At 47.8% G+C, this 27,070-nt stretch overlaps 1 protein-coding gene across 1 annotated transcript in view; it reads right to left on the minus strand.

The window, feature by feature from the left end:
• Positions 1-400: 400 nt before the first annotated feature.
• The window catches only part of MIPEP (mitochondrial intermediate peptidase), a 133,605-nt gene continuing 106,935 nt past the window's right edge, over positions 401-27,070 (minus strand). Inside the window, exons 17-19 of the mRNA XM_060129388.1 lie at positions 26,322-26,443; positions 24,458-24,531; positions 401-2,660 (exon numbers count right to left, since the gene is read on the minus strand). Of these exons, the coding sequence (XP_059985371.1) occupies positions 2,563-2,660; positions 24,458-24,531; positions 26,322-26,443 (294 nt within the window). The 3' untranslated portion in view covers positions 401-2,562. The remainder of the gene's footprint in view (positions 2,661-24,457; positions 24,532-26,321; positions 26,444-27,070) is intronic.

Raw genomic sequence — 27,070 nt, forward strand, 5'->3', positions numbered from 1 at the left:
AATGTCATCAGTAGGTCCTCCAGCAAAGCGGGGGGCCCCCTCATCAAACACGTTTGGGAAATAGGTGTTGTGAGTGCAGGACTGCTGATGTGCACATGGTGAAACACAGAGCTCACTTGTATTTTACAAATGTATTTAACACTGGGACCCTTTTGAGTTCGTGGAACACTAACAACTCCTGGGAAATGCCCAGTTTGGGATCAGTTGGCTTATAATTTTAATTGTATTTATATTTAAGTTCTCAAAACGAAAGGCAGAGTCTGTCTGGGTGTGTGTGGGGCCTCTTTTTACTGTTTTCTTTGTTCGTTTTGATCTAGAATGCAGGATTCTCTTCTCTCTCTTTGCTTGCATTTATTTACTTTGCTTTAAAAAATTGTGGTAAATCATACATAACAAAAACTTGACTGTTTTAACCATTTTTAATTGTATATAGTTCAGTGGCATTAAGCACATTCTCATTGTTAGGCAGCATCAAGGATTCCCTTTTAAATTACACATCCATTTTTTTTCATCTCAAAAAAGTTTCCTTAAATTCCTTGACTAGCATGTCTTGACCAGAGCTCCTACTATGTGCTGGTCACTGTTCTGAGCACTGGGAACACAGGAGGACACGAGAATTTGGGTTTTGTTGCTGTTTCTGTTCCAGCTGTCCTGGTTTTGTCCCTGGGATTCTGCGCTGCTTCCTGGCTGCCAGTTTTCACCGTGTCCCTGAATTTAACCTGCACTCTGAGTGAGATGCTTCTCATTTCTCCTTGGCAGTTTTGGTCTTTTCTGCTTTGATCATGTTTTAAATCACTGCACTATGTTTCAGTTTCTCTGCATTTCTTTTTTTCTTATTCTGCCTGTCTTCTTTTTTAGATTTGCCTATTTTAAATTTCCGCTTGTTCTTTCTTTATGGCTTTTGGCTTCATAAATACCGTGTTTTCTCAAGTCTCACTAAGAATGGCAGAGATGTTTTCTACAATGTGCCTTAGTTCCTTTTAAGAATAGTGTTCAAAGTTGGGATCTTCCTGCATCTTCCCTTCCTTTTTCTGAAGCTCTGCACAGATTTCCTTTTCTGCTCACTCACCCTCAGCTGAAAAGGGAGGATAAAGGCCCAGGGGCTGGTGGCTCGGTACACCTGGAGCTGTTAAAGCACCTTTTCAGACTTACCTGTAACGGACGGCAGGTTGGTGTCAGTTTCTCCGGGTCCGTTTCCCAGATGAGAGTTAGCGTCGCCTCCCTCAGCTCACAGACCGTGTGGGTGGGGACAGAAGCAGCCGCTCCTGCCCTGGGCACTGGCACCTGGCTGTCCCTGCGGCATCACCCCACACCTCCCACGGGGGAGCGACTGCTGCAGGCCTGCCCTCCTTCCCGCCCAAGGATTCTCTGCAGTGTGGTTTCCACGTGTTCACAGACTGAGAGAGCCAAACGGGGAGGAGCTGGGAGAGGAGAACAGGCCTCGTGTGGCTAACGCGGAAGCCCCACAGGAGGTTCGCGGGGCCGCGGCTCCCGGGCTGGTGCACACAGCGTGTTACCTGTGTGGGCAGGAGGTGGGGAGAGAACGGGGGGTCGCCCCTCCCCTCACCCCAGCATCCAGGTGGACCCGGCATGCGTGCGTCACTGACGTTTCTTTATCCTGTCTCGTCTGTTTCTAGCTTGTAGAAATTCCTCCAGATTCTGTGAGTAGGTTGGACATGTGTCCTAGTTTTGGGGATTTTTAATCCTGCCTTTTTGCATCATCACTGGTCTTTTAGGGAGAAGCAGGAAGAGGCCACTAGCAGGTGTCATTTTAAATGAAAGCCTGTAATTAAATTCTTGACTTTGAAGGTGTGAAAAGCCTATTAAACGGTGTCTTTCTTTTCTGTTATTAACACATGGTGATACAGTATGCAATAATGTTTAGGATAAAGACAGGGTTTGAATCCCAGTTTCCGTATTTATCAGTCGCTGGACTTGACACATCATTTACTAATTGTACCTGCACTTATTTTTGTATATTCATCGTCAAGTCAGAAAAGTGTGAGTTCAGGTGCCCTCTGTTCTGAGTCCATCTGTATAGTATATTCCTAAACACACAGGAAAAGCCAACACAATCGATTACAAACACTTTGGAAACCACACTTGGTTTCTCGGTCACTGTAACTGACTTTCCATTTTCAGAGCCACCTATAGGAAATCACGCAGAGGAACTATATGTGTAATCTTTCTGAAGACTGCTTCAAATGGAAATAACTTTGCTTTTTATTATGTCTCTAACCAAGTAAAGGTCATCGGACAGGGAAAAAGCTCACCAGGAGCGGGGCTGGGCTGAGGGTGTCTGGCCCCTGACGCTAACACCTCTGTGTTCTGGTTTGCACTCGCTCACTGAATGGATTTCCTTATGTTCAAAAATCTGCCAAACAAACAGGCTAAAAGCCAGCATAATTTTAAAGTTAGTTATTCCAAGTTCCACTGGTTTGAGGTTTTTCATAAGTTATTACAGAATTGACTGCTGAAATCAGAAACAAACGTTCAAAGTTGTAGCATTTACGACAAAATTGGTATCTCCGTGACTGATTTAAAGGATTCACGGTGTTCCCATCATTTAGAATCCATGAGGAAAGTTTCCAAGTCCATATCCAGGTCAGAAACAAGGGCATTTACGAAGTCATCGATAGAAGGACACTTCTGAAGCATACCTGCGGACGAAGAAAAGATGAGCAGGCTCATTCTCCGCAGACAATACACGGGGACGAAGACACACATCAAATCTGCAGGGTCAGGGGACATTCGGCCTTGTGAACCGCGAGCTTGACTGTGAGGACGTTTCAAAAAGTCCTGGGCAGTGCGTGGGCCCCGAAGCTTTTCTTGTTTTAATGCCTTTTTTACTATCTGATCAAACTCTTAGCTTAGAGATTTCGAGCCAAATATGTTTCCCGGGGGTTTTTATTTTGCACATATTACTATACACTTGGAGTGATGTCAGAAGACTTAATTTTTCAGCTATCTTTGGGCTGGTTCAGAATTTAATATGTTTAATTACCTGCCAAGTGTTATTATCAAGTCCTGTGCACTTTAAAATCATTCAACTGTTAATTATCTTGCAGAAGTCTTATATCAGACACAAGTTACTGGCTTTCCTCCAGACCTGCCTGTCTTGGAGAACTCCTAATGTCTGGTTCTCAGATTTCCTCATCTGACATACAAGGTTTCAATAAAGCTAGAATAAGAAGCTGTACTGGAAAGCAGTGAGGCACCCTGTCTAGCATATAGTAGCAATTCAGTAAAAAGCTGAATTGATCTCCACTCTTCACTCAGGAAGCCAAAGACAACATTCAAGCAATGACCCCTGTGGCCCCGGCCTGTGCTCCTGGCAGGTAATGCTAACTCAAGGTTGAACAGGGCTCTCTCAGTGCAATTCAGTTAACATGCCTTGAGTGTTCGCTGTGTGAAGGACCAGGCCAAGTCACAGTATGAGGGCAGGAAGGACACAATCACAGAAGTACACCGTGTGGACCTGGACAGCCATGTGGGGAAAGTTAACCTTGACCCCTGTCACGTACCGTACATAACCATTAATGTGAGATGGGCACAGACCTAATTGTAAAAGCTAAAATTATTAAGTGTCTAGAAGAAAACACAGAATATCTTTGTGACTCTGAGGTAGGCAAAGGTCTCTTAGGACACAGACGGTAATAACCATAAAAGAAAAAAAGATACATTAGAGTTCATCAAAATTTAAAACTTCCCGCCTTGCAAAGAAACTGTTAAAAAAAAATGAACAGGTAAATGACAGAATGGGAGAAAATACTGACACAACACATATCTCACACAGGACTGGTATCCAGAAAATATAAAGAACTCCAACTTATCATAAAAATACTTGTAAAAATAAAAAATGGACGAAAGATTTGAGCAGACCTTTCACAAAAAAAGATACCTGAATAAACACGGAACTAACAGGCCCTGAGAAGACACACGACATCACTGTCATCAAGGAAAGGAAAAGCCACAAAGAGACACCATGATGTCCCACCGGGACGGCTGAAGTCCCAGGGCTGAAGACAGCAAACGCAGTCAAGGCCTTGGGCGCCATGGCTCGTCGCCCAGCAGGGGCAGAGGGTGAGATGCGAGAGCCCTTCAGAAAAAGGTCCAGCGGTTTCTGTAAAGCTCAGCACACACCTGCCCCGGGACCCACCTGTTTCCTCCTAGGTATTAGCCGAGAGAAATGCAGGCACGTTCCCAGCAGCCTAAAGTGGAACGACCCAAGCTCCCATTACCAGGCTGCAGGTGGACGTTCGTGGTGTCTTCACACAGTGGAACGGCACCAGCAACGAGAAGGAAAGAACTACTGACCCAGACAACACCTCGGGCAGGCCTCAGACACAGTGCATTGCACACAAGGGCCCACACAAAACACACGCTGCCTGTTTCGTTTATATTCACTTCCAAGAAGGTCCGGACTAAGCCGTGGCGAAAAAAACTGGAGCGGTGGTTGCCTTCGGGAGTGGGGATGGTGACCGACCCAGAAGGTCCTGGTGTGATGGGAAAGTTCTCTATCTGGACCGTGATTTGTGACACCCAGGTATATAGCTCGTCAAAATTCAGTAAATGGAACGTTAAGGATTTGTGCCTTTCACCATGTGTAAATGTTACGTAACCAACACTGAACTCTAGTTATACGCACACAGAAGCGTCTGGGGTAAAACGTACTTACGTCTGCACCTTGTTTTGAAAATACATGTATGTGATGGGTGGATGGAGGAATGGACAGATGGATACGTGACAAAGCAGAGCAAAATGTTAAGTGTAGACTCTAAAGGGCAAGTATGTGAGTGTTTACAGTTCACGTGACTTTTCTGAATGCCTGAAAACTTTCCACATAAAGCGTTCGGGGAAGAGTCAGCTTCGGGTGTTAACAGCACATAGATGGCAGCCAGTGGGAGAACAGAGGGAGAAGGATGTCGTGCGTGGCAGAGATTCCGAAGGCTCCGTGGGGCAGATGGGGGCCTGCAGAAACGTGAGAGATGGGGAAGGCTCAGGCTCAAGCTAGGGCCTTTGCGGTGGAGAGGGCGGCCTAGGCAAGGCACCCGGTGGGCAGCGCACAGAGCGTCTGGGGTCTGGAGGGAGAACAGAGCGCCGGGGAACCAACCGCTCATGACGTTTGGGTGCCCTCCGCGGTGGAACGCAGAGCTCGGGGCAGGCCCAGGCCTGGACCCACGGACACGGTCACTCCCCCTGGGGAGCATGTTAGAGGTGGAGCCGACCCGTGCAGTCAAGCTTGGCCCTCGCGTCCCTGTGAAGTGTCACGTTCCCTCCACAAGCTGCCCACGTTCACAGGGCCCTGCTCTGTCCTCCATGGCCGCACCTCAGGGGCACATGCCCCCCGCGAGGCCCACCTCCAGCCACTTCTGCGTCTCAGAGAACGGCAGTCATGGCAGCAGCGCGGGAAGAATGTAACACGCTCAGGGCAGTTTTAAATAAAATCCCATCAGAGGTGAATGGTTCAGTAATTCTGTGTGTGATGTGACTGGTAAAGAGAATCCAGACCGAGAGGGATGGGGGAGTGACCGGGTCAGGGATTCTCCTGGAATATGGCTGCGGTGTCCTCGCTTCAATTAGACTGAAGTGTTTGGCAAGTGTCAACCTGAACTAACTTTGGCACAAAGAATTAAGAGAAACACAATGTTTTCAGGCAGTTCCACGAATAAGAAAAATTGAAATTGGCTTTTATGTATGTGGATGGTAAAAAAGATTCCAAGAACTCTGAGGTTTTTAAAAAAGCTGACGAACACGTACGTCCCCTCTGTCTTCAAGTCTTAGTCTTAAAAGGGTGGTGATGAGACGTGCAATTTCGCAGGAGCCCCGGGAACCCGGCTGGAGGTGCCGAGTCCACGAGCGGGTGAGTTTACACACGCTCCTCTGTGGACATCACCTGAGTCGGGGGCCAGGGAGCCGAAACAGTAAAACAAAACCGAGGGCAGCCTCACGCCTGAAAGGAGAAGCGTGGACAGCGATGTAGGAAAGGCAGGTGCGCCGGGCCTGCCGCCGAGTCCTTGCGGAAGGAAGGACAGCGGGCTTCCGCCTGCCCGCCCCCCTCGGAGCCACAGCGGTTGCGGAGGATGACTTAGTTTGTTTTCCTCCTCGTTTTACCAGAGAGGCAAATACGCTGATAAAAACTGGAACAAACCCGAACCTTTTGGTCCTGACTGCTCTGCTCAAACCACGTGTTCCGGGACCTCGAAGGACGGGGCAGCTGCCCTAAAAGGCCTGACGGCCCTGAGTTACGGTCTCGAGGGTCGCAGGCTGCGTCGCGAGGCAGGAGGGGCTTCTGCTCGGAGGCCCCGGCACTGGGGCAGCTGGGGGGCAGGCCTCGCTGCCCAGCTCCGCGCCCGCTGCACCCCTCCGGGACCTGCTCCCGGGGCGGAGGGACGAGCAGCTGCGGACCATGGGGCGGCTGAACGCGGCACCCGGCAACCCCGAGGAGCTCGTCTGCGCCCTTCGCCAGCCCCGGAAGCCACGCGCTCTCAGCTGTGTTTCGGCTTCTCCCTTTGACTCCGTGGCGACCTCTGTACTGTTCCCCCAAACTCCTTTTCTGCTTGGTCAGTCTAAGTTGGTTCTGTTCCTTTCAAGTAGATTGCCAGTTCATGAAAAGATTATAGTTCACACGTTATGAAGAGGGACTGAGCGATGCCCGGGGGACACTGACATTTCTGTCTGATTAAGGACCAACTTTCTAGACTCAGGGTTTAGACTAGAAGCGTAACACCCCCCCCCCCCCAGTTCTTTTAAAATCAGAGATGAAAGCAACCATACGCTTATATTTCAGACGCAGCGCCAGTACTTGGTTTAAATGAAGGTATGTCTGTCGGGTTTCTGTTTAAGGTCTACAGGTGTCATTTACCTAGGGGACAGCAAGCCAGCTCTGAAAAGCAGAGGAGCTGCCATGCAGGAGCAGGCGCTGGGCAGGTTAGGGTTTTAGGCTGAGTGGAACATTCCCTGGTTCCGCACAGCATCTTATAATTCAAAATTTCAGTCCATTCTCGTCCCTGACTATCCCGATGTCTTCCTCTGAAGGGTTACCAAGGAGGAAAAGAGTGGAGAGATGACTCTTCCTTAGGCACTGGCGCAGGGGCTTGGGCTACCCCGTCAGCCAGCTGGTTAGGGACTTCAGCCCAGTCACGTAACTTCTGGGGCTCCGTTCTTCTACTAGAAGCAGTCTGAGCAGAGGCAGACTGGCAGAGTGAAGCATAATGTCATCTACTTTGCTGGACTGTTATAAGGATTATAAAGTACATCTAACTCATGGAAAAGGCTCCGTAACTGGTAACTCCTAACTGGTAACTCCTAACTGGTAACTCCTAACTGGTAACTGGTAACTGCTAACTGGTAACTGCTAACAGTGACCATCAGGTCGGAAGTACATCTAACTCATGGAAAGGCTCCGTAACTGGTAACTGGTAACTCCTAACTGGTAACTGCTAACAGTAACCATCAGGTCGGAAGTACATCTAACTCATGGAAAGGCTCCGTAACTGGTAACTGGTAACTCCTAACTGGTAACTGCTAACAGTGACCATCAGGTCGGAAGTTCAAGGGCTGAAGGGTGAGGTTGCTTGTTTTTCTGCACAAGTTGAATTTCAAAAGTCTGGTCTCTGATTAAGTATTCAGGACATTATCATCAAACACAATCACAAGCTAATTACCCAGCTAATGAATCATTGCTTGCTTTGCTTTTCTCTGCATTTTTGCTTTTGCCATCTGCATTTTATGAGATAACTGTTTATCTACGGAAAGATGGAAACAGAAGAAGGAACTAGAGTCAATCCATTTCCACCTGTTAGCAGCTGTGAGAAAAGGTTTATCAAGAAGAGCTCACTGGGATGATGGAAAAGTCCTGTCGCTGGACAGCGGTGATGATCGCACAGGGCCGTGAATGGCAACAATGGTACATTTTATGTTATATATGCTTAACCACAACTTAAAAAGACGTGACCGGAACTACTGAGCCTGTGATTCGCCTACATGTTCAGCTGCCGTGGCTCCGTCCCCTGTTACCAAACGTCGGGTTATCCGCACGGACTGGGCAACGAGTGAGGAGTCTGCATGTCTCCACCACCACCCTCGGTTCTAAAGCCCATGGTGATAGTTCCCGGCTGCTTTTTATGCTGAAATAATTATATGTGTCAAACTTGGCTCAGACTGATGGAGAATTCCAGTACAAAGGCTGGCCCGGCAGTTTGAAGAGGCTGAGGTGAACTTTATGAGATCAGCGCTCATTCCAGAGCTGTCTCTCCCGGGCCTCGGGCAGCTGGCTCATCTTTCTCTCCTTTGAAGTTTGCTGGGCTGCCAGGCTGCAGCCCACACCTTTTCCTAAAGGTGGTTCCCGCTATCTGCGATCAGTTCTCGGGGGAACGAGGATGTCAGCCAGAAAGTGAAATTCCTTTCTTCCTTCAAACTCAAGAAATCTCTTGCCCCCTCGGCTGGGCTAATACCTCTCACACTGGAGACGTGGCTCTGCCTCTGGGGTCCCTGCCTGCAGGGCTTCCTGCTGGGTGGGAGCTAACCCAGCAAGGGGAGCCCACGGGCGTGCTCTGTTTACCAATCGGTTTATTCTAATTTCATCGTCAGATTCAACCATTCCATTTACCGGTTACATTTCTGGGTTACAAAACATCTTCCCTTTTGAAGCTCCGTGCCTTCCTTAAACAAACACACCCACACGTTAAACATGTCCACGCCCTCTGAAAAGATCAGCGCGTTTACAGAAGGAGGCCTCAGCCTTGGGAAGCCAGGTGCCCGCCGCCACTGCTTTCTTCCAGAAGGCGCTCAGCCACTGCAGAGGCCACGCGGGGTAAACAGCCAGGCAAGCGAAGGCGGAGGGGTTCTGCTCACTTGGCTGTTCAGGGTCGCCGTCCACCCTGTTACTGAAACTGTGTGGTAGGTCCCATAGCGCCACTGAATTCTAGGTCTGCTTCCCTGACGTGCTCTCCTCACGTATTCCTGTTACCGTGTGCAAGAAAAGAAGGTTTCTGCCAGTGAGTGTGTTGTGAAGTACCACAGCTGGCCCTGCGTTCATGCATTCTCACTCAGCAAATCTTATTTTGCCATAAAACCACTACTGTGTGGAAGGCAGCTGACACCTTGTCAGGTCTAGTTAGCCTGTGCGGCCTTTCAGATCTGTCTCTGTGATGTCCTGCCCGGAGAACACAACAGCATCTTCTTTGAGCATCAGCGTACCAGGCAACTCAGTCACCGAAAATTATGAAAGAGCAGAGGGGAGATACAGTGCAACATGCACGCAACTACTTCCAAAGCAAAAGCTTCCTGGCCTAACCCGAAAGAGAAGTTTACGAGCCCAGCAGTCCACACAGGACGGGCCTGAGTTTGCATCCTGGTCCTACTGCTCACCACGGTGTGACCCCGGGCAGGAAGAGGTTACCTAAGCGTGCAGCACCCAGCACGGGGGCACAGTGGTTCTCATTATTGCTACGTTGCCAGCACCGCTCTCTCTCCTGTCCGTTCAACTGGAGAATACCAAAGTAGTAGAAGTTAGTCTTACTGGTAATGTCCAACATTAAAGTATCTTAGGAAAATCAGTACACAAGGCTACTGCAACATGTTAATAAAATTCCCACCCTGAAGTGAAAAAAAACGTGCAGGAAGAAGACAAAAATGAATGTGGGGCTGAAATTCCAATTACTTTGAGGGTGTGATTTAAGATTTTAAGAATTTTTTAAAGCTCTGTTTTGTTTAAACTGCTTGAAGGGAAAATGTAAGTGGAGTTTAGCTATTGTCCTGACCCTACAGCTTAAACTAAACATACTCAGTGCTATAAGAAGAGGGATTAAGAAACTAAACGTCTTACTTGACGTACCCTGACATGTGATGGGGTCAAAAAAGAACTTGATCATGGTAGTCAAATGTTTTGAGATGTGCAAATTCTGAGATTAAGGAGGGATTATTCTATCTTACAAACTTTAATGTAAAGATGAACTGTTAAGCAAAGAAGAAAATTAGGTTTAGGTATAATGATGCCTTAGTCTAGTTTCACTCTTAGCGATGTTACGTAAGAGTCACGCGGGAAGAGTTTTTCTGGAGGTAGCTGGAGAGACTCGAACGCTAGGAGATACCTTGCAAACGATCTTTCAGGAGATGATCCAGTTGAACCAGGAGAAACCTTCCCATCTCCTGCTCTCTGGCAACATTCCCGGAGGTGCTTAGCAAACGTCAGTTTCAATTCTTCCACTGAAATCTGCTCGAAGTCTCTACTAGTACGAGTTTACCCTTTATCAGTGGACTCTGGAGTGCAGATTCCTCAGTGGATCGCCCCGCCACGATGCTTGTGGCCCCTAATTCCTGAGCCCTGGGAGCTCTGAGCCCCATCCTGTCAGCTGGGAGTATAGGGTGAGAGCTTTGAGGAGGCGACACCTGCTTTTCTAACAGCACACTTGTACCCACGCGTCAGGAACATCATCTGTAACGACCACCTTTAACGAGCACGTTATGATGTTTCCCCTGAGCAGTCAGAAGACTCCAAAGAATACGATCTACGTTCCTGTTAGAACGCTGTCTACGCAACATGATCTGGAAACAGAATAGTTGGTGTTTCTTGGAGTGAGTCCCCTACAGGGTATCTACCCGCAAGGGAAAGGCTGAGACCTCAGTGCAGTCAGGCTCCAGGGGCACTGTCCCAGATGCGACACAAAGGGAGGCGGCCCATCCCATGCACGCAGCAGGCAGAGGGCAATCCGCTGCTGTTCAGAGAAGACGGCCAGGAGGCCGGCAGAGCCATCTGCGGGCAGAATGTGACATGGAGTGCCAGTCTGCGGTCTAGGGTCCTGCTTTGGACAAGAGCTGCCAGCGTAGGAGGCTCTGTCCCTTCTGACGACAGTGGCTTGGTGCTCAGAGCCTGCGAGGGCACTGTGTCACCCGAAGCTCGCAGGGCAGCTGAGAGGGCTTCCGGACCCATCATGTTTCCATGGGCCGCAGAGGTGGGGGGAGGTGCATCTTGGGTTAAAGGCGTCTCTGAAGTTGGGTTGTACTAGAACCTGTCTTTGAATTACCCTTGAGATCCCAGAAGAGGGCTGCGACCCACCATCTCTTCTGAGATGATCTGGGTCTGCCGGCTGGTGGCAGTGACGGGCTGGTGGGGCTTTGCAGGATTCCCAAGGCTTTGGGGGCAGGAAGGGTCTGGGTGGAATAGGTTCTGATGACACCAGTGAGCCTAGGAGCACGGCCCACCCAAAGTGAACAGTGGCTGAAAGCCTGTCCAGGGGGACGGGTGCTGGGAAAGGGCTCTGCACCACCGAGGGGGCCCATCGGCTTCTCCCGGCCTTACTTCTGTTCCCGGGAAGGGAGTCGCACGCCCCCCAGAGCAGCGCGGGTGCATCAAGGGGCCACTGTCCCCACTCCTCTCCGGAGAGTCACTCTCCTTGTGGCGTGCTGGCATCTGTTATAAACCTGTTAGAAAGCAGACTGTCTGGAAGCGGGAGGGCAGGAGCAGAGGCTGGACCATGACGGCCAGTGAGCGTGCAGTGGACATACTCGCTCTCCCAGGGCCAGAACCACGCGGCGTATGCAATGCAAAGTGTGGTCGACACGTTACAGGTTAAAATTCTGTTTAAAACCTACTTTCCCAGAGGCTTTTTATCATCTTTGCTAGCAAAAATTATGTTGGTTGAATTTATTCACTGGAGCATTTGACAGTAAGATAGAGGGGGAAATCCAAGGGTAGTAGAGGCTTCTGGGCTAAGTTTAGAGCAGGAAAGGCCTGTCGCTTCCTGGTAAAGGCCGACTCCTCCTACCCAGGTGAAGAGATCAATGCGCATGTGCTTCCCACCGCCCTACGCCCCAAATTATACACAGCGCCCATCGGTTTCTAGCACGCGGGACGCGGTTATCTTTCTGATGTGTAAACAAGACACCGTAACCCACAGGAGGTGCTCATTCCTGGGATCCCAAAGTCCATTTTTTCAGAAAAGTGAAAAACGGCGCTCTTTCCAGCAGGGCATTTCCCACGTTTTCTCCTGGTTTATCGTATCTTTGAAATACCGGCCTTGTCTTTCAGCCTCAGCTCTTTCAGCCCGGCATCTGTAACTCTACTAATCTGTTCTCTCCAAGCTCCACCTTTGCTATTTATATGCAAAGAGTGTGATGAGCTCTAGGAAGGGGGCAGCCTGCCTCCAGAACAGACTGGACACATGTCGGGGAGTGGACGTGGCTGCTAGCGTGAGGGGCGTGTCCAGAGCCCCCCCGAGGCAGGCGGCCTGTCCTGCCCACTTGGGTCTGCACCCTCCGCACGGCCCCTTCCCCCGGTGCAGAGGACGCGAGTGCAAGGTAGCTGACGGGTCGGAGGGCTGAACCCCTGCAGTCCTGAAGCCCCCAAGCCGTGTGTGCCCAGGCTCAGCCTACACGGCCCAGAGGGGATGCTCTTCGTCATTCCTACAGGACGCTACACCCCTCAAGTAAATGCAGGATCCGTATCGTTCTTATTTCTGTGTCCCTGAAATGCCTCGTTAGCAGCAAGTATTTGCTAAATATTCGCTAAGTTAAATGAATTAACTTCATCAACAACTAACATAAAGCTTTTTTCATTCAATCAGATTACTTACTGGTCACTAACACAGGACACTGCAGTAATACTTTTGAACGAAAGCCAGCGCCCTGGAGAGAGGTTTCAGTCTCAGGCCCGGAGGTGGTGTGTCTGAGAGAACTCGGCCCCGGAGGTCCCCACGGGCTCCGGGCGGAGCGGGACGGGGTGCGAGGGCTGCGGCCTGAGTCCGCTGCAGCAAAGCCCCGAGAGTGGACTCACCTTCGGTAACAGAGTGCAGCGCCCAGTGCCGGAAAAGAGGTGGCAGAATGCACCTCCGACCTCCCCCAGGGGGAAAGTATTCTCCACTTCAATGTCCGTTCCTTAAGTAACTTCAGTAATCTACCCAGACTGACCTGGTCCTGCATCAGGTGAATTATAAAACACCAGGGCAGGCCTGTCTTATTACGCCCTGTGGGACACCAGGTGTGTGTCGCGTAAGAAACACACGCTGCTTCTGGAGGCAAAGCTGTGCAGCGGGCAGAGCACCTCACAGAGCAAGTGGATGGCCTGGAGGGCGGCTTCCTCCCCTCCCCCTCCCCCCCCCCCCCAGGGACTGAGGCCGGGGAAGCAGGAGTCCTGCTGTGGGCGAGCAGGGCACAAAGGCAAAGCTGGCGTCCCGACTTCTGAGCAGACGTGGCGACTGAAGTCAGGGCAGAGGGCGACACTGAGCTGCTGGGTGTCAGACGTCTTTCCTAGACCTGCTTCTCTTTTGCGTTATAAAAGTTATATCACAAAAGATATTTGGGCCGACAAAATATTCAGAAAAAATCTCATAATGTGAATAAAAACCTGTCCCTTTTCTAATAATCATCACAATGTTTTTGAAGTAGAGTTGATTTACGATTTTATTTTAGTTTCAAGTGTATAGCACAGTGATTCAGGATTTTTATGAATTATACTCAGTTATTACAAAATGACGGCTATAATTCCCTGTGCTGTACAGTGTATCTTTGTTGCTTATCTTTCTTATACATAGTAGTCTGTATCTCCTAATCCTCTACCCCATCTGGCCGCTCCCTCCCCCCGACTGGTAACCACTAGTTTGTTTTCTAGATCTGTGCGTCTGTTTCTGTTTTGCTGTATATGTTCGTTTTACTTTTTAGATTCCACATATAAGTGATATCATACAGTATTTGTCTTGCTCTGTCTTATTTCACTAAGTATAATATTCTTTAGGTCCATCCACGTTGCTGCAAAGGGCAGAATTTCATTGTTTTTATGGATGAATAATAATCCACTGCGTGTATATGTGTGTGTGTGTATCACATCTTTTTTATCCATTCATCTGTGGATGAACACTTGGGTTGCTTCCATGTCTTGGCTATTGTAAACAGTGCTGCTATGAACACTGGGGTGCATGTATCTTTTCAAATTAGTGTTTTCGTTTTGTTCTACATACATACCCAGGAGTGGAACTGCTAGATCATATGGTAGCTCTATTTCTAGTTTTCTGAAGAACCTTCATACCGTTTTCCGTAGTGACTGTACCAATTTACATTCCCACCAACAGTGCATGAGAGTTCCATTTTCCCCACACTGTCTCCAATATTTATTTATAGACGTTTTGATGACAGCCATTCTGACCAGTGTGACGACACTTCACTGTCGTTTTTATTTGCATTTCCTTAATAATTAGCGATGTTGAACATCTTTTCATGTGCCTGTTGGCCACAGGTCACAGATGACCTGTATTCAGGCCATCTGCCCATTTTTTGATTGGATTGTTTTTTTGATACTGAGTTGTATGAGCTGTTTATATATTTTTTATATTAACCCCTTGTTGGTCATACCATTTGCAAATATTTTCTCCTATTCTGTAGGTTGTCTTTTTGTTTCATTGATGGTTTCCTTTGCTGTTAAGCTTTGAAGAGACTGTCTTTTCTCCATTGTTTATTCTTGCCTCCTTTGTTGTAGATTAATTGACCACAGGTGCGTGGGTTTATTTCTGGGCTCACTGTTCCACTGATCTGTGTGTCTGTTTTTGTGCCATTACCACACTGTTTTTATTACTGTAGCTTTATAGTACAGTCTGAAGTCTGGGAGGTTATGCCTCCAGCTTTGTTCTTTTTTCTCAGGATTGCTTTGACAATTCTGGGTCTTCTGTGGTCCTATACAAATTTTAGGATTATCTGTTCTAGTTATGTGAAAAATGTCATCAGTATTTTGACAGGGATTGCATTAAACCTGTAGATTGCTTTGAGAGGTATGACCATTTTAACAATATTAATTCTTCCTATCCAAAGCACTGGATATCTTTCCATTTCTTTGTATCATCTTCAGTTTCCTTCATCAGTGTTTTATAGTTTTCAGTGTCTAGATCTTTCACCTGCTTGGTTAATTTATTCCTAGGTATTTTATGCTTTTTGATGTGATTTTAAATAGGATTTTTTTGTTTTGCTTTCCCTTTCTGATAATTATTAGTGTACAGAAAAAGCAACAGACTTCTGTAGGTTAATCTTGTATCCTGCAACTTTACAGAATTTATTTATTCTAATAGTTTTTTGGTGGAGACTTCAGGGTTTTCTATATAAAATATCGTCATCTGCAAATAGTGACAGTTTGACTTCTTCCCTTCCAATTTGGATGCCTTTTCTTTCTTTTTCTTGTCTGACTGCTGTGGCTAGGACCTCTAATACTATATTAAATTGATGGCGAGAGTGGGCATCTCTGCCTTGTTCCTGAATTTAGAGGAAAGGCTTTTTCGTCTTTTCACTGCTGAGTATGATGGTAGCTGTGGTCTGTCATAAATGTTCTTGATTATGTTGAGATATATTTCCTCTATACCAACTTTGGTAAGAGTTGCAATCATGAATAGATGCTGAATTTTGTCAAATACTTTTGCTGTGTCTTTTGAGACGATCATTTGATTTTTATTAACGTGTTGTACCACACTGATTGACTTGCGAGTACTGAACCATCCTTGCGTACCTGGAATAAATCTCCCTTGATTATGGTGTATGATCCTTTTTACATATTTTGGATTTGGCTTTCTAATATTTTGTTGAGAATTTTTGCATCTATATTCATCAAAGATATTGGCCTGTAATTTTCTTTTTTTGTATTGTCTTTGGTTTTGGTATCAGGGTAATGGTAGTCTTGTAGAATGACCTTGGGAGTGTTCCATTCTCTTCAATTCTGGGGAATAGTTTGAGGAAGATAAGTATTAGCTTTTATTTGTATGTTTGGTAGAATTCCCCTGTGAAGCCGTCCAGTCCTCACTTTTGTTTGCTGGGAGTTTTTTAAAACTACAAATTCAGTTTCACTACTAGTGATCAGTCTGTTCAAAGTGTTTCTTCTTGATTCAGTCTTGGCATGCTGTATGTTTCTAGAAATTTGTCCATTTTTTCTAAGTTGTCCTATTTATTGTCATAGGATTCTTTGATGATTTTTTATCTCTGTGGTATTGGTTGTTATTTTTCCTCTTTCATTTACTTTGTTTCTTTGGGTCCTCTCTCTTTTCTTCTTGGTGAGCCTTGCTAGAGGTTTGTCAATTTTATCTTTTCAAAAAAAACCCCAGCTCTTGGTTTTACTGATCTTTCCTATTTTTTATCTCTATTTATTTTCTCTGATCTTTATTATTTCCTTCCTTCTACTGATGTTGGGCTTTGTTGGTTCTTCTTTTTCTAATTCTGTTAGGTGGTAGGTTAGACTGTTATATGAGATTTTTCTTGTGTTTCAAGGAAGGCCTGTATTGCTGTGAACTTCCCTCTGCTTGCACTGATTTTGGAGAGTTGTATTTCCACTTTCACTTGTCTCGAGGTATTTTCTGATTTCCTCTTTGCTTTGTTCACTGACCCACTGGTTTTTATAGAGTCCACGTGTTTGTTCTTTTCCCATTTTTCCTCCTGTAACTGATTTCTAGTTTCATACTGTTGTGGTTGGGAGAAAACGCCTGATATAATTTGTCGTCTTCAATTTTTTGAGAATTGTTTTGTGGCTTAGCATGTGATCTATACTAGAGATCATTCCACGTGCACGTGAGAAGAATGTGTATTCTGCTGTTTATGGATGGAATGTCCTGTAGATATCTATTAAGTCAAACTAGTCTGTTGTGTCATTTAAGACCACTGTTGCCTTACTGGTTTTCTGTCTGGATTATCTGTCCGTTGATGTAAGTGGGGTGTTAAAGTCCCCTAAGATTATTGTATTATTGTCAGTTTCTCCCTTTATGTCTGTTAGTATTTGCTTCATATATTTAGGCGCTCCTGTCCTGGGTGCCTATATGTTAACGAGTGTAATATCCTCTTCTTATATTGAGTTCCTTTATCATTGTATAATGATACACAATCTTCTTTGTCTTTTGTATAGCCTTTGTTTTAAAGTCTGTTTTATCTGATCAGTATTGCTATGCCCACTGTCTTGTCATTTCTGTTTGCATGAAATATCTTTTTTCATCCCCTCACTTTCAGCGTGTGTGTCTTTAGCTCTGAAGTAAGTCTCTTGTAGGCAGCATATAGAAGGGTCTTGTTTTTTTTTAATCCAATCAGCCACCCTATGTCTTTTGATCAGAGCATTTAGTCCATTGACATTTAAAGTAATTACCGATAGGTATGTACTTACTGCCATTTTTTCCCTTGTTTTCCAGTTGCTTTTTTTAGTTCTTCTCTGTTCATTTCTTTTTGTTTTTTCCCTTGTGGTTTGACGATTTTCTTTAGTAGTATGCTTGTTTTCCTTTCTTTTTAGTTTTTGTGTATCTATTGTAGGTTTTTGATTTGTGATTACCATGGGGTTTATATATACACTGATCTATAATTTTACCTACTTGTTTGAAACTGATAGTCATTTAACTTCATATTCTAGAAGATCCACATTTTTTACTCCCCCCCCATTTTGTGATTCTGATGTCATACTTTATATTTCATGTTTATCACTTAACTGCTTATTATCGTTATAGTTGCTTTTACATTTTTCTTGTCTTTTTATCTTCGTACTGGCTTATTTAAGTGGTTGATCTCAGTCCTTACGGAGTTTTCCCTTTTCTGTAGATTCTTACTTCTTTTCCACTTAGAGAAGATTCTTTAATATTTCTTTTGGGGTAGATTTAGCATTGATGAACTCTTAGTTTTTGTTTGTCTGAGAAGTTCTCGCTCCTTAGATTCTAAATGAAAATCTTGCTGGGTAGAGTATCCTAGGTTGCAGGCTTTTCCCTTTCAGCACTTTGAATATATCATGTCAGTCTCTTCTGGCCTGCAAACCTTCTGCAGAGAAATCAGCTGGTAGCCTTATGCAAATTCCCTTGTATATGATTATTTTTTTCTTGCTGCTGCCTTTAGGCTTCTCTCTTTAACTTTTGCCATTTTAATTATAATGTCTTGGTGTGGGTCTGTTTGGGTTTATCTTGCTTGGGACCCTCTGTGCTTCTGTATCTGGATATCCATTTCCTTCTTCAGATTTGGGAAGTTTTCAGCCATAATTTCTTCAAATACATTTTCAATACCCTTTTCTCTCTTCTGGGACCTCCTATAAATGTGAATGTTATCCAGAGATCTCTTAACCTTTTTTAATTTTTTTACATTTGTTTGCTATATCTTCCAGATCCCTTAAGTGTTCTTCTGTATTGCTTAGTCTGCTATTCATTCTGTCTAGTGTTCTCTAATTCACTTAACAATTTTATTACCAATGCTTTCAATTCTTTATCTGATAAATTATTTCTGTTTTATTACTTTTTTCAGGGGTTTTCTCTTATTATTTCAATTGAGAGCAATTCCTCTGCCTCTATGAATTTAGGTGCAACAGTTTCCTATTGTGGTCTTGAAGGGACCACGTTCTTATGAGGGACTGGCCCTATACAGACTGTGAGTGTCTGATGCCTTTGGTGGGAAAGTTGATCTGATGTGGACACAAGCCATGTCTTCCTCAGGGTGTGCTGGAAGCTATCACCTTGGTAGGGGTGGGGCTGGAGCTGGGTGTGAAGCAAGACTTCCCTTCTGCTCAGTGGCCATCACTGCCCTATTGGGGGTGGGATCTGATCCCAAGGTGCTGGAGCAGAAGCCCCAAGGGTCAGGCCTGGGCTGGCTCTGCTCCCTGTACATGTGTGCTTTCCCTGCTCCCTACACTGGGACCCTTGCTGCAGAGGCAGGGATGCTGAAGCAAGGGGGCCTGTGCAGGCTGTCGGCACGTGCTGGCTGCAGCCAGAGGTCTGGGCTGTCTCTGACGCACGGCCTGTGCGGTGCCCGCCGTGTTCCCTGGCTCTGTGGAGAAAGCCTCAGGCGAGAGTCCCCTTTGTCCCTCACAGCTGCCCCTGTCCGTTGTAGGGCCGCACTGCAGGGCGGATGGGGCCTCAGTGCACACGGGGCTGTGAGCTGTGGTGGAGCAGCTGCTGTCAGAGTTCTGGGCTGGGGGGACTGCTTGAGTGGGTGCCAACACTGGCTGCCACCACCCTGTCCAGGCCTGTGCTGCCCAGTGACATGGGGTATGTGGGGCTGGAGCGTGCACTGAGGCAGCCGGCGGAAACCGGGCCAGCGCCAGAGAAGCCTTCAACCCGCCCTTTCCTCTGTGCCTCGGGGCTTGTGCTGGATGCCAGGACAGAGGTGCCCAGTCTGCGGCTCTCACCGCTCACTGCCCAGAGCAGGTCTCTGCCTGTGCCATCTCTTTTCCTCTGAGTCCCCTTCCAGGGGCACAGGTCCAGACCCGATCACTTTTCTTCCTTTCCTACCCCATTACAGCCTTGCTTGTACAGGAGTCCTTCTGCCAGTTTCCAGTTAGTTTTCCGTGAGACTCATGCCACACGTGGATGTATGTTTGATGTGTTCCTCGGGGGAGGTGAGCTCCATGCCCTCCTCTATTCCACCATCTTGTTCGATCCCCCATAATCACGTCGTTAATGGCGCAGGAGACACCTGCCCTTCCAGGTGAACTCTAACTTAAGTATGCATTAACGCAGCAGGTACCCACGATGGTGTGCACAGCACACCCTGCTGCAGGCGCCAGGGCACAGCGCGGGCCTAGCCGTCTCCTCCTCTCAGAGAGCCGAGGCTCGACTCTGGTGCCCCTTGTCTGTGACACCCTGGGAAGGAAGACCCCAGAGGTGAGGTGCCCTTCTCGTCACACTAGGGGTCGTGACCGCATGACTCGCCTTGCTGGTGCTGACCCTGAACACCTGGCCGAGGCAGAGTTCCATGTAAAGTCTCTCTCCCTTCCTTCCAGAGCACAGTATGAAAGGGGGAGGTCACCGTGCAGCCCACACTCGGGGGGCAGGGGGCACCTACAGAACCATCTGAACTCTCCTGCACGGGAGGTCTGCCCTGCTGATTCATTCAATCATTCCTGTCAGGCGGGCTCATGGATACACACTTACTTATACTGGGTATTATTTCCCAATGCTGCCTTAGTTACTTTTTTGCTCAAATTGTTAAAGTTCTGGCCATTGAGGGTTCGTTTATAGTGGGCGCCTGTCCCTCGTGACACACATGCCCACATGCCCATCCTCGTGTGTATTCCTGAACACCTTCCTCCTTCCTGGCGCTGCAGGACGCTGCAGGCCAGCCCTGGAGTCAGCCCTTCCCCCAAGGAGCCCTGCTTCCTCTCGGGGAGAAGGTGTCAAACCAAGCTCCGGGCACTTCCTGCTCCTAGGACCAAGGAGAGAGCTTACCATCGTACACTGTTTGTATTAATCTCCTTGGGGGACGAGGGCGACCATTTGGAATACACACCACAAATTTCTGGCTTGTTTCTTGAATAAGAGTACGATGTAGTAAGAAGAGATGATATAGGATAGTTATGGCAACGACGAATGTGTTTTGAAAGCCACGAAGCTCTGCGGAAGTGTGAGCTCTTGCGATTTTAATCAGCTTACGGTGAGGCCTGGGGCTTCTAGACTTTGGTTCCACAAGTCAGTCTGGCGACACAGAACAGACTGAAGGGAGCTTCGCCGAGAATTTATCTACTATTCCTTTTCATCTTATCTGATGTTTCGTCCTTTTTAAAACTCTGTCAAGTTCTAATGTTATATCTCTACTTTCATACTGCTTTGGGCCAAAAGTCATAAAACTAAGAGTTCCTTTTCTGGGAAGGAGAACAGAAATAAAGCTGTTTAATATTTTAAAAGAACCCCTTGGAACGCTAAAATCTTGGGCCTTAACCTTTCCTTTCCCCACAAAATCCTTCGTGCCAAGGCTGCAGGCGAGCGCACACAGGCTCCATTACCAGAGGCAGAAATGTGAGACTCGGTGGGCACTGTGCTTACGCGGCTGTGGCGAGAATCACCCCACGGGAACGACGGTGACTCAGGTTGATAGCTTTGCCACAGAAGTCTAAAGAGCTTATGTGGAAACAGATCACGGAACATTTTACTGCTCCTCAGTGGCCGTCAGGCAGGCCTCACCAGTGTCAACGTGAAAACACACACAGACTTTGGGGATCACTGAGGCCTCAAGGCTCAGGCCACTGACATCTTCACATTCTAAGACCAACTCAGTCTCACGTCAGCCTTCAAAGATCGCCTGAGGAAGACGCAGGCATCGGAAGGAAGGTGGCAGGGAGGAGAACGAGCCCCGTTACCTATGGAAAGGGGGAGATCAGACCTGCTTTAGAGGGATTAAATGAGCAGCAAAGCAGGAAGCACCCGGCAAGTGCAGATTTTTCAATGTGTTGGTTTTTTCCTAGTTATTTAAAGATAAGTAACATCTGAACCTAAAAACTCAACAAGGGCCATTTACTCAAGAATTTCGGATAACGTAAAAGAAAGATAAAGCAGTTTACACTGGAAGATGTAACCTCCTGTGGGGACTTCACCTGTCCTTCTTGAACTGCTGAAATAATACAGCTCCGACCCCCAACAGCTGTATAATCCCCCTCTTCTACCTGCTGTGGTAGAAACGATTCTCGTTCCAGGTGGCTACCAGGTATTACCTCCTTGTTACAAACTCACTGTTTATCTTTCTAGAGACATTCATTTTCTGAAATGGTCTGCAGAAACTGAACTCTGGGTCATGTTCACCACAGCACACCTAAAAACTTTTCTAGTATATGGCAAAATGAATGAAAATGTCATATCATCCTGGTTTATTTTAAGCAAAAACTAAGTTCTCTTATTACTAAGAAATGTGATACTTAAACGAGAAAACACTGTATGGAATGTACACAGAGTTCAACTCACCCCGGAATCCTTGGCAGTTAGAAGAGTTGAATTCAGTCAGGTGTGTTGCCACCCTGTGTTTTAGTGGAGGATTAAAGTAACTGAATATTCTAACATCCTTATATGTGCTATGGATGTGTTTAAAACTAGATAAGGACACAATTTCAACCTGCAGATTAGAAAAGTGTTTTGAAGTCAAATCACGTTTTGCGTCCCTTAGGGAAATCGACTTGGTCGAGGAATTTGCTAAGTACCGGAGCTGGCAACTGCAAATCCAATTCTGTTTTACTGTGCGACGTGACCGCTCCCCTCCTCCCCGCGCCCCCAGGAAGGAAATACTTTCTTAACCACTTTTTGTTTTCTTCCATGGCGTTTAGAGTTTTGAGAGGAAAGAACTGTGGGCCCTTGAAAAGAAGTCTGTGTCGCCGCACGTGGATCTTCCCCGAGGCTCCCGGGCGCTTCCTTCAGACCTGAGGCGACTCTGAAACAGGCCAGCGAGCTCAAGGTTCACCTGTGAGGCGTTTATCGTTCAAAGATCAAAGCACGGCCGTGTTTGACTTGAGTAGGTCATACAGAGAGCACCAGCACAACTCACGGTATCCTGACTAAGGAAGGGCTCGGCGTTCGCCTGAAATGTTGTGTCTCAAGTAAGGAGGTTAAGAAAGGCGGCACTTGGTCACAGAGGTACATAACTGGAAGGTACGGATTCTGTTTCTTTACCTTCTGCTACTTAACATAATTCTTTACATTTACCTAGTAAGTAAATAAAACAGATGAAGCACCTATCACGACGCTGAGTAATTTCACAGTCACTCCTCCTAGGGCCACCCCGATGCTATGAGCCATCATGCAGGACGCTCCTGCTTTGGGGGTGCAGGCTGGCCGTTCGCACACAGGAAGAGGGGACGCCACTGCTGATCTTGTCTTACAAACCCGACCCTACGGAGTGACAACTGGCGTAACACCCTCTTGCGCGTGGCCCCATTCATCTGCCGTGTAACCGATCACGTGAATTAAGGAGGTCCGGCGGAACACTGAGGAAAAGGGTAACCCTTAGAAGCCGAGCAGTTCTATTGCTGGTGTTAGCTGTGGTCTGAATACATTCTCATTTCTAGTTTGAACCACAGGCTTGTTTTTCTCTCGTGGAAAAATATTTTTTCTTCACACAAAAATGTTTCATATGAAGAACAGAATTTCCAGAGAGATGATACAACCATCTTGGAAGCAGAGTAGGAAAATACACCAACCAAAAGACAAACACTGAAAAGGATTTAATATTTTTCTTTTGCTGGAGCCATATGTAAGCTAATATTTATGTGCAGCCGGCGTTTAGACCCTGGTGTCAGGAAGGATAAACTAAGCACCGCTGCTGAGAGAGCTTTCCCACCAGAACATCCGCGTGAGAACCAGCCCTGGAGCCTCTTCTGCCCCCACTCACAGCGGGCTGTCCACGCAGCACCACAAACTACCAGCCCAAAGGGCCCCAGTAGACCATCACGAGCCAAGTAATTTCACTGTTACCGAGCCCACAAGGGGCCCGCGGCCGGCAGTCCTACCCAGGGAGCTGCTCAGAGCTCCGGCCCTGTGGTCGGGAGTCCCAGGCTCCAATCCTCCGTCTCTGCTGCACCACAGGGCCGGGGCCTGAGCTGTTCCACCATCGGTAAGAAGGTACTGAACACCCCACCTGAGAGGGCTGCTGGAAGATTTCATTAATCAGGACACGAAACCCATTTAAAACAGTGACTGGACGTAGCAGAACTCAACAAGGGCCGGCAGGATCAGCCAGAAAAGGGGGGGGCGTCACAAGCCTCCTCGTCGAGAGGGTGACCCGAGGCGCAACCACAGATGGGAGACCGGGCATCACCCCCAAAGCACAGCAGGGCTGGGCCGCAGGAAGCTGCCGGCAGACCCGCTCTACGCACTGGCCGCGGCAGGGGGCAGACCGAGCCTGGACGAACACATCCTCCCAGAAAAGCTGACGGAATCGAGGGCCCAGCGGGATTTTGTCACCTCCAGTGCCTGGCACGTGAGCAGCTCTCGGCCACTGGGCTGGACGAATGAGCAGCTACAGCCCTGCCCGAGGGGACGGCAGGTGCAACAGATGTGCGCAAGGGACGTCACCTCAACCCATCACGAGCAGGACTGCTCCGTTGCCACTAGGAAGACAGCATCCCCCTAAGGCTGGGAGTCATCCCCTAAATGCACTTTCATCAGGTAGTCAGAGGGACCGGCTGCATGGAAATGCCGGCATCCCGAGAGCACCCAAGATCACCCACGTTTCCTTGAAATATTTGTGCGAACATTCTAAGGAACATCATGACGGTCACTTCCATTCACAATTAAATTCTCAGTGGAGATACTTAAAAACACATAGGAAAACAAGCATCTGAGATGTCTAAGACTGAATTAGGTTCTAATTTTTTGAGTAAAAAATCCACCCTGATGCCTTGGAATTTCTAACAGATGTATTGCTAGGCTTTCATAAGGGAATAAGAAATGAGTATTAAAATCTGAAAGCAAATTTTCTGAGGATGCACAATAACTTAACAGTTTCCTATTAGAGTGTTAGTAACATTTTGAGAGTTAAAGCCTGAAATTTTTTCTCAATCTAAATAAATCACACTAACTTATTTGGGACACCATGAAACAGATGCTCAGAACAAAGTGCACAGCTGAAGCATCATGTCTTTAAAAGAAAAAACAAATAGACAAAATTGGAAACATCTTTCATTACAGACGACACGAAACAAAACCCAAAGTGCTAATGTTAACACATAAACCTTAAAAAAAAAAAAAAAAAAAAAAGCGCGTCTCAGTGGGCTTACCTTGCACCATGAGCAGGGGCTCCTTGCCCCCGCCGTGCGCCAGCATCTCCCGGCGGTAGCGCTCCCCCGCCGCCCTGGGGGGAAGAGGACTGTCACTGGAGCCTGCACGCACCCACCCACACCCGCCTGAGTCCCCCAAGTGAAGCCACACTGATGTCAGATTCAGAAAAGCTGCCATGCATTATCTTCTGGCTTCTACAAATCTCATTCCGATTTTTAACGTACTCTACGAAGACAGACCAGTGGTGATATAGTTACTGTAAGAGCAAGCCTGCTCTTTCTAGAAAGGGTTGTTTAGTTTACGTGGTACAGAACAAGTAGAAAATCGTACCCCATTCTCCATCATCTATAGGATTATTCTAAAGTGAGATTTGAAATCATTTATGCTCTCCTCTCAAAAAAGAATTTGAAATGGCACCCAACAGAGAGAAAATAACACTGTGACCTAAGAGTAAAGTCAGAAAAGCTGTCAGGAGAGGGTTCATTACAGCAGGAAGCCCTGGCTAAGGATAACAGAGAACACTTGCGGTCTGTGCTGCTCTTCACCAGCTGGATTCAATAAGGAACAGTGTCCCTGACACTCGAAGGGGGGCAGACAGAAATCCTCTAAATTAATGGTTACTCTCTTTTTAAATAGAAAATGCAATTCCTTTAATGCAAATAACTGCAGTTAAATAAAGTACGTTTTCACTCCACTATTTCTGGAGGATCTTTCCGTGGGCAATTTTGCGAATATGGTCTCTAATCGGAAATGCTGCCAGCACGTCACTCTCAGCAGCAGGATGACATCGAACGCTTGTCTTGGCTCCGTCCTGAAGGGAGCACTGAGGCTCCGAGGCCCCGAGGCAGGGGGCGTGGACAGGGCAGCTGAGAGGCCCCGCCTGGCCTCGGCTTTGCTGCTTCCAACCGGGAGACTTCTCAGAACTGGGATCAAAAAGGATCTTTTGGTAGAGGTTAGAAATTTTCTAGTCCACTGAGTATTTTTACTAGCTTGCTTTTTTACATGCCCGTAAAAGTATAGCAACTGCATGTCTAGGCGAGAATGCATACATAAACAGATATGAATACTGGGGAATACATGTATTTAAAAGCATGTGGTTTTCTAGTAAAGTGTGATTCCTTTAAACAAGATAGTATTTTGCCGATTTTATAGAAATCTTCAGTGAAGAATTATAATGCCCAGAATTGATTTATGGTACTCAATTTTGGCTTCAGAGCCTTTGAAGATAATAAAATTTTAAAAAGTAGACCGAATGTCTACAGTGTGCAGAGGGCTGAAGTCACAATAGCATGTGGGTACCGAGCTGTAAAACGTTTAAAAATTCTATTACATCAGACTCGAGTTCAAAAGATCCTGGAACTGAAGGCGATGATGAACTGCCGAGAACACCCGGGCCTTGGCCAACGACATGAAGAGCTGCGGGGTCGGGCGGGGGGCGAGGGCCCGGGAATCAGCAGACCTGGTTCCCACCTGAGTCCAGCTGGTTCGCTGTGAAGCCCTGAACGCACCACCCCCTCTGAGCCTCGGTTCCTCTTATGAAACTCCTGCTCCGCCAGGGCTGCTGGGACTAACGTGATAACCTGCGTGGGAAACGCGAGGGCGCTCCCGGCATCTGAGGGGCCACGGGCCTCAACCTGCGCAGTGAGGCCTCCTGACCGTGCGACCTGTGTGGTGCAGACAGACCGCTCTGAACGACTGTGAGACCAGGTCTCAGTAGCGCTTTGCTTTCCAAGGAAGCTCCTTCTAAGGACCCGTGGAACCAGAAGCTGGCTTCCCCGGGCTCCTGCTGGGGAGGGGCCCCGGCAGCAGCAGCCCCAGCGTCCTGCGGGGACGCAGCAGGCCATGAAACCCCCGCCTCTTTACCTGTTGAACGGATCCCGGAGAAAGCACTCCCTCCAGACCATGGACGCCACTGCCCTGGACACCAGGTAGGAGTAGTATTTGGCACCGTAGCCCGCGAGGTGGCTGAAGCGCAGCTGCCAGGCCTGCCGGACAGAAGGACACAGGAGGCGGTGAGGCCGCGTCCAGACGCCGTGAGGGCCCAGCGCAGGGAGGCACCCGGGAAGCTGCACCCGTGCCCGTGACATGGCACCCCAGGGGGCCGGCCTCACGGTGGTCACTTTCCACGTGGCGCACACTGTGGGGACTGGTGAGTCCCCTCAAAACCCGCATGCCGAGCCCCAACCCCCAGGACCTCGGAGTGAGGCTGTTTGTGGAGACGGGCCTCTAGAGGTGACGGAGGTAAAACGAGGCTGCGGGGGCGGCCCCAGGCCGCCAGGGCTGGATATGTAGGTCCTCGTGCGACGGGGGAGACCACGCCAGGACGGGGCAGTAAGGCGGCCTCAGCAGAACCAACCCTGACACCGGACTGTTCTGTACAGGTTCACTGCCCCGGACTCGTGTCTGGCAGAAACAGAGGGAGGATGCCCAGACACGCAGCGTAGCGTCAGCAACGGGGCAGCACGCGTGTCCCATGATTCCGGCCTGCTGGGAAGCCTGGCCACTGGGTCGGGAGAGGGCGCTCTGGCCTGGCACCGGGTGCCGTTCTTTTTGAGGACAGTGACGTTGTTACTGTAAAAAAAGGCCACGTGAGTTCCCAGGGAAGAATACCC

Source organism: Lagenorhynchus albirostris, chromosome 18, assembly GCF_949774975.1.
Source record: "Lagenorhynchus albirostris chromosome 18, mLagAlb1.1, whole genome shotgun sequence".
NCBI lineage: Eukaryota > Metazoa > Chordata > Mammalia > Artiodactyla > Delphinidae > Lagenorhynchus > Lagenorhynchus albirostris.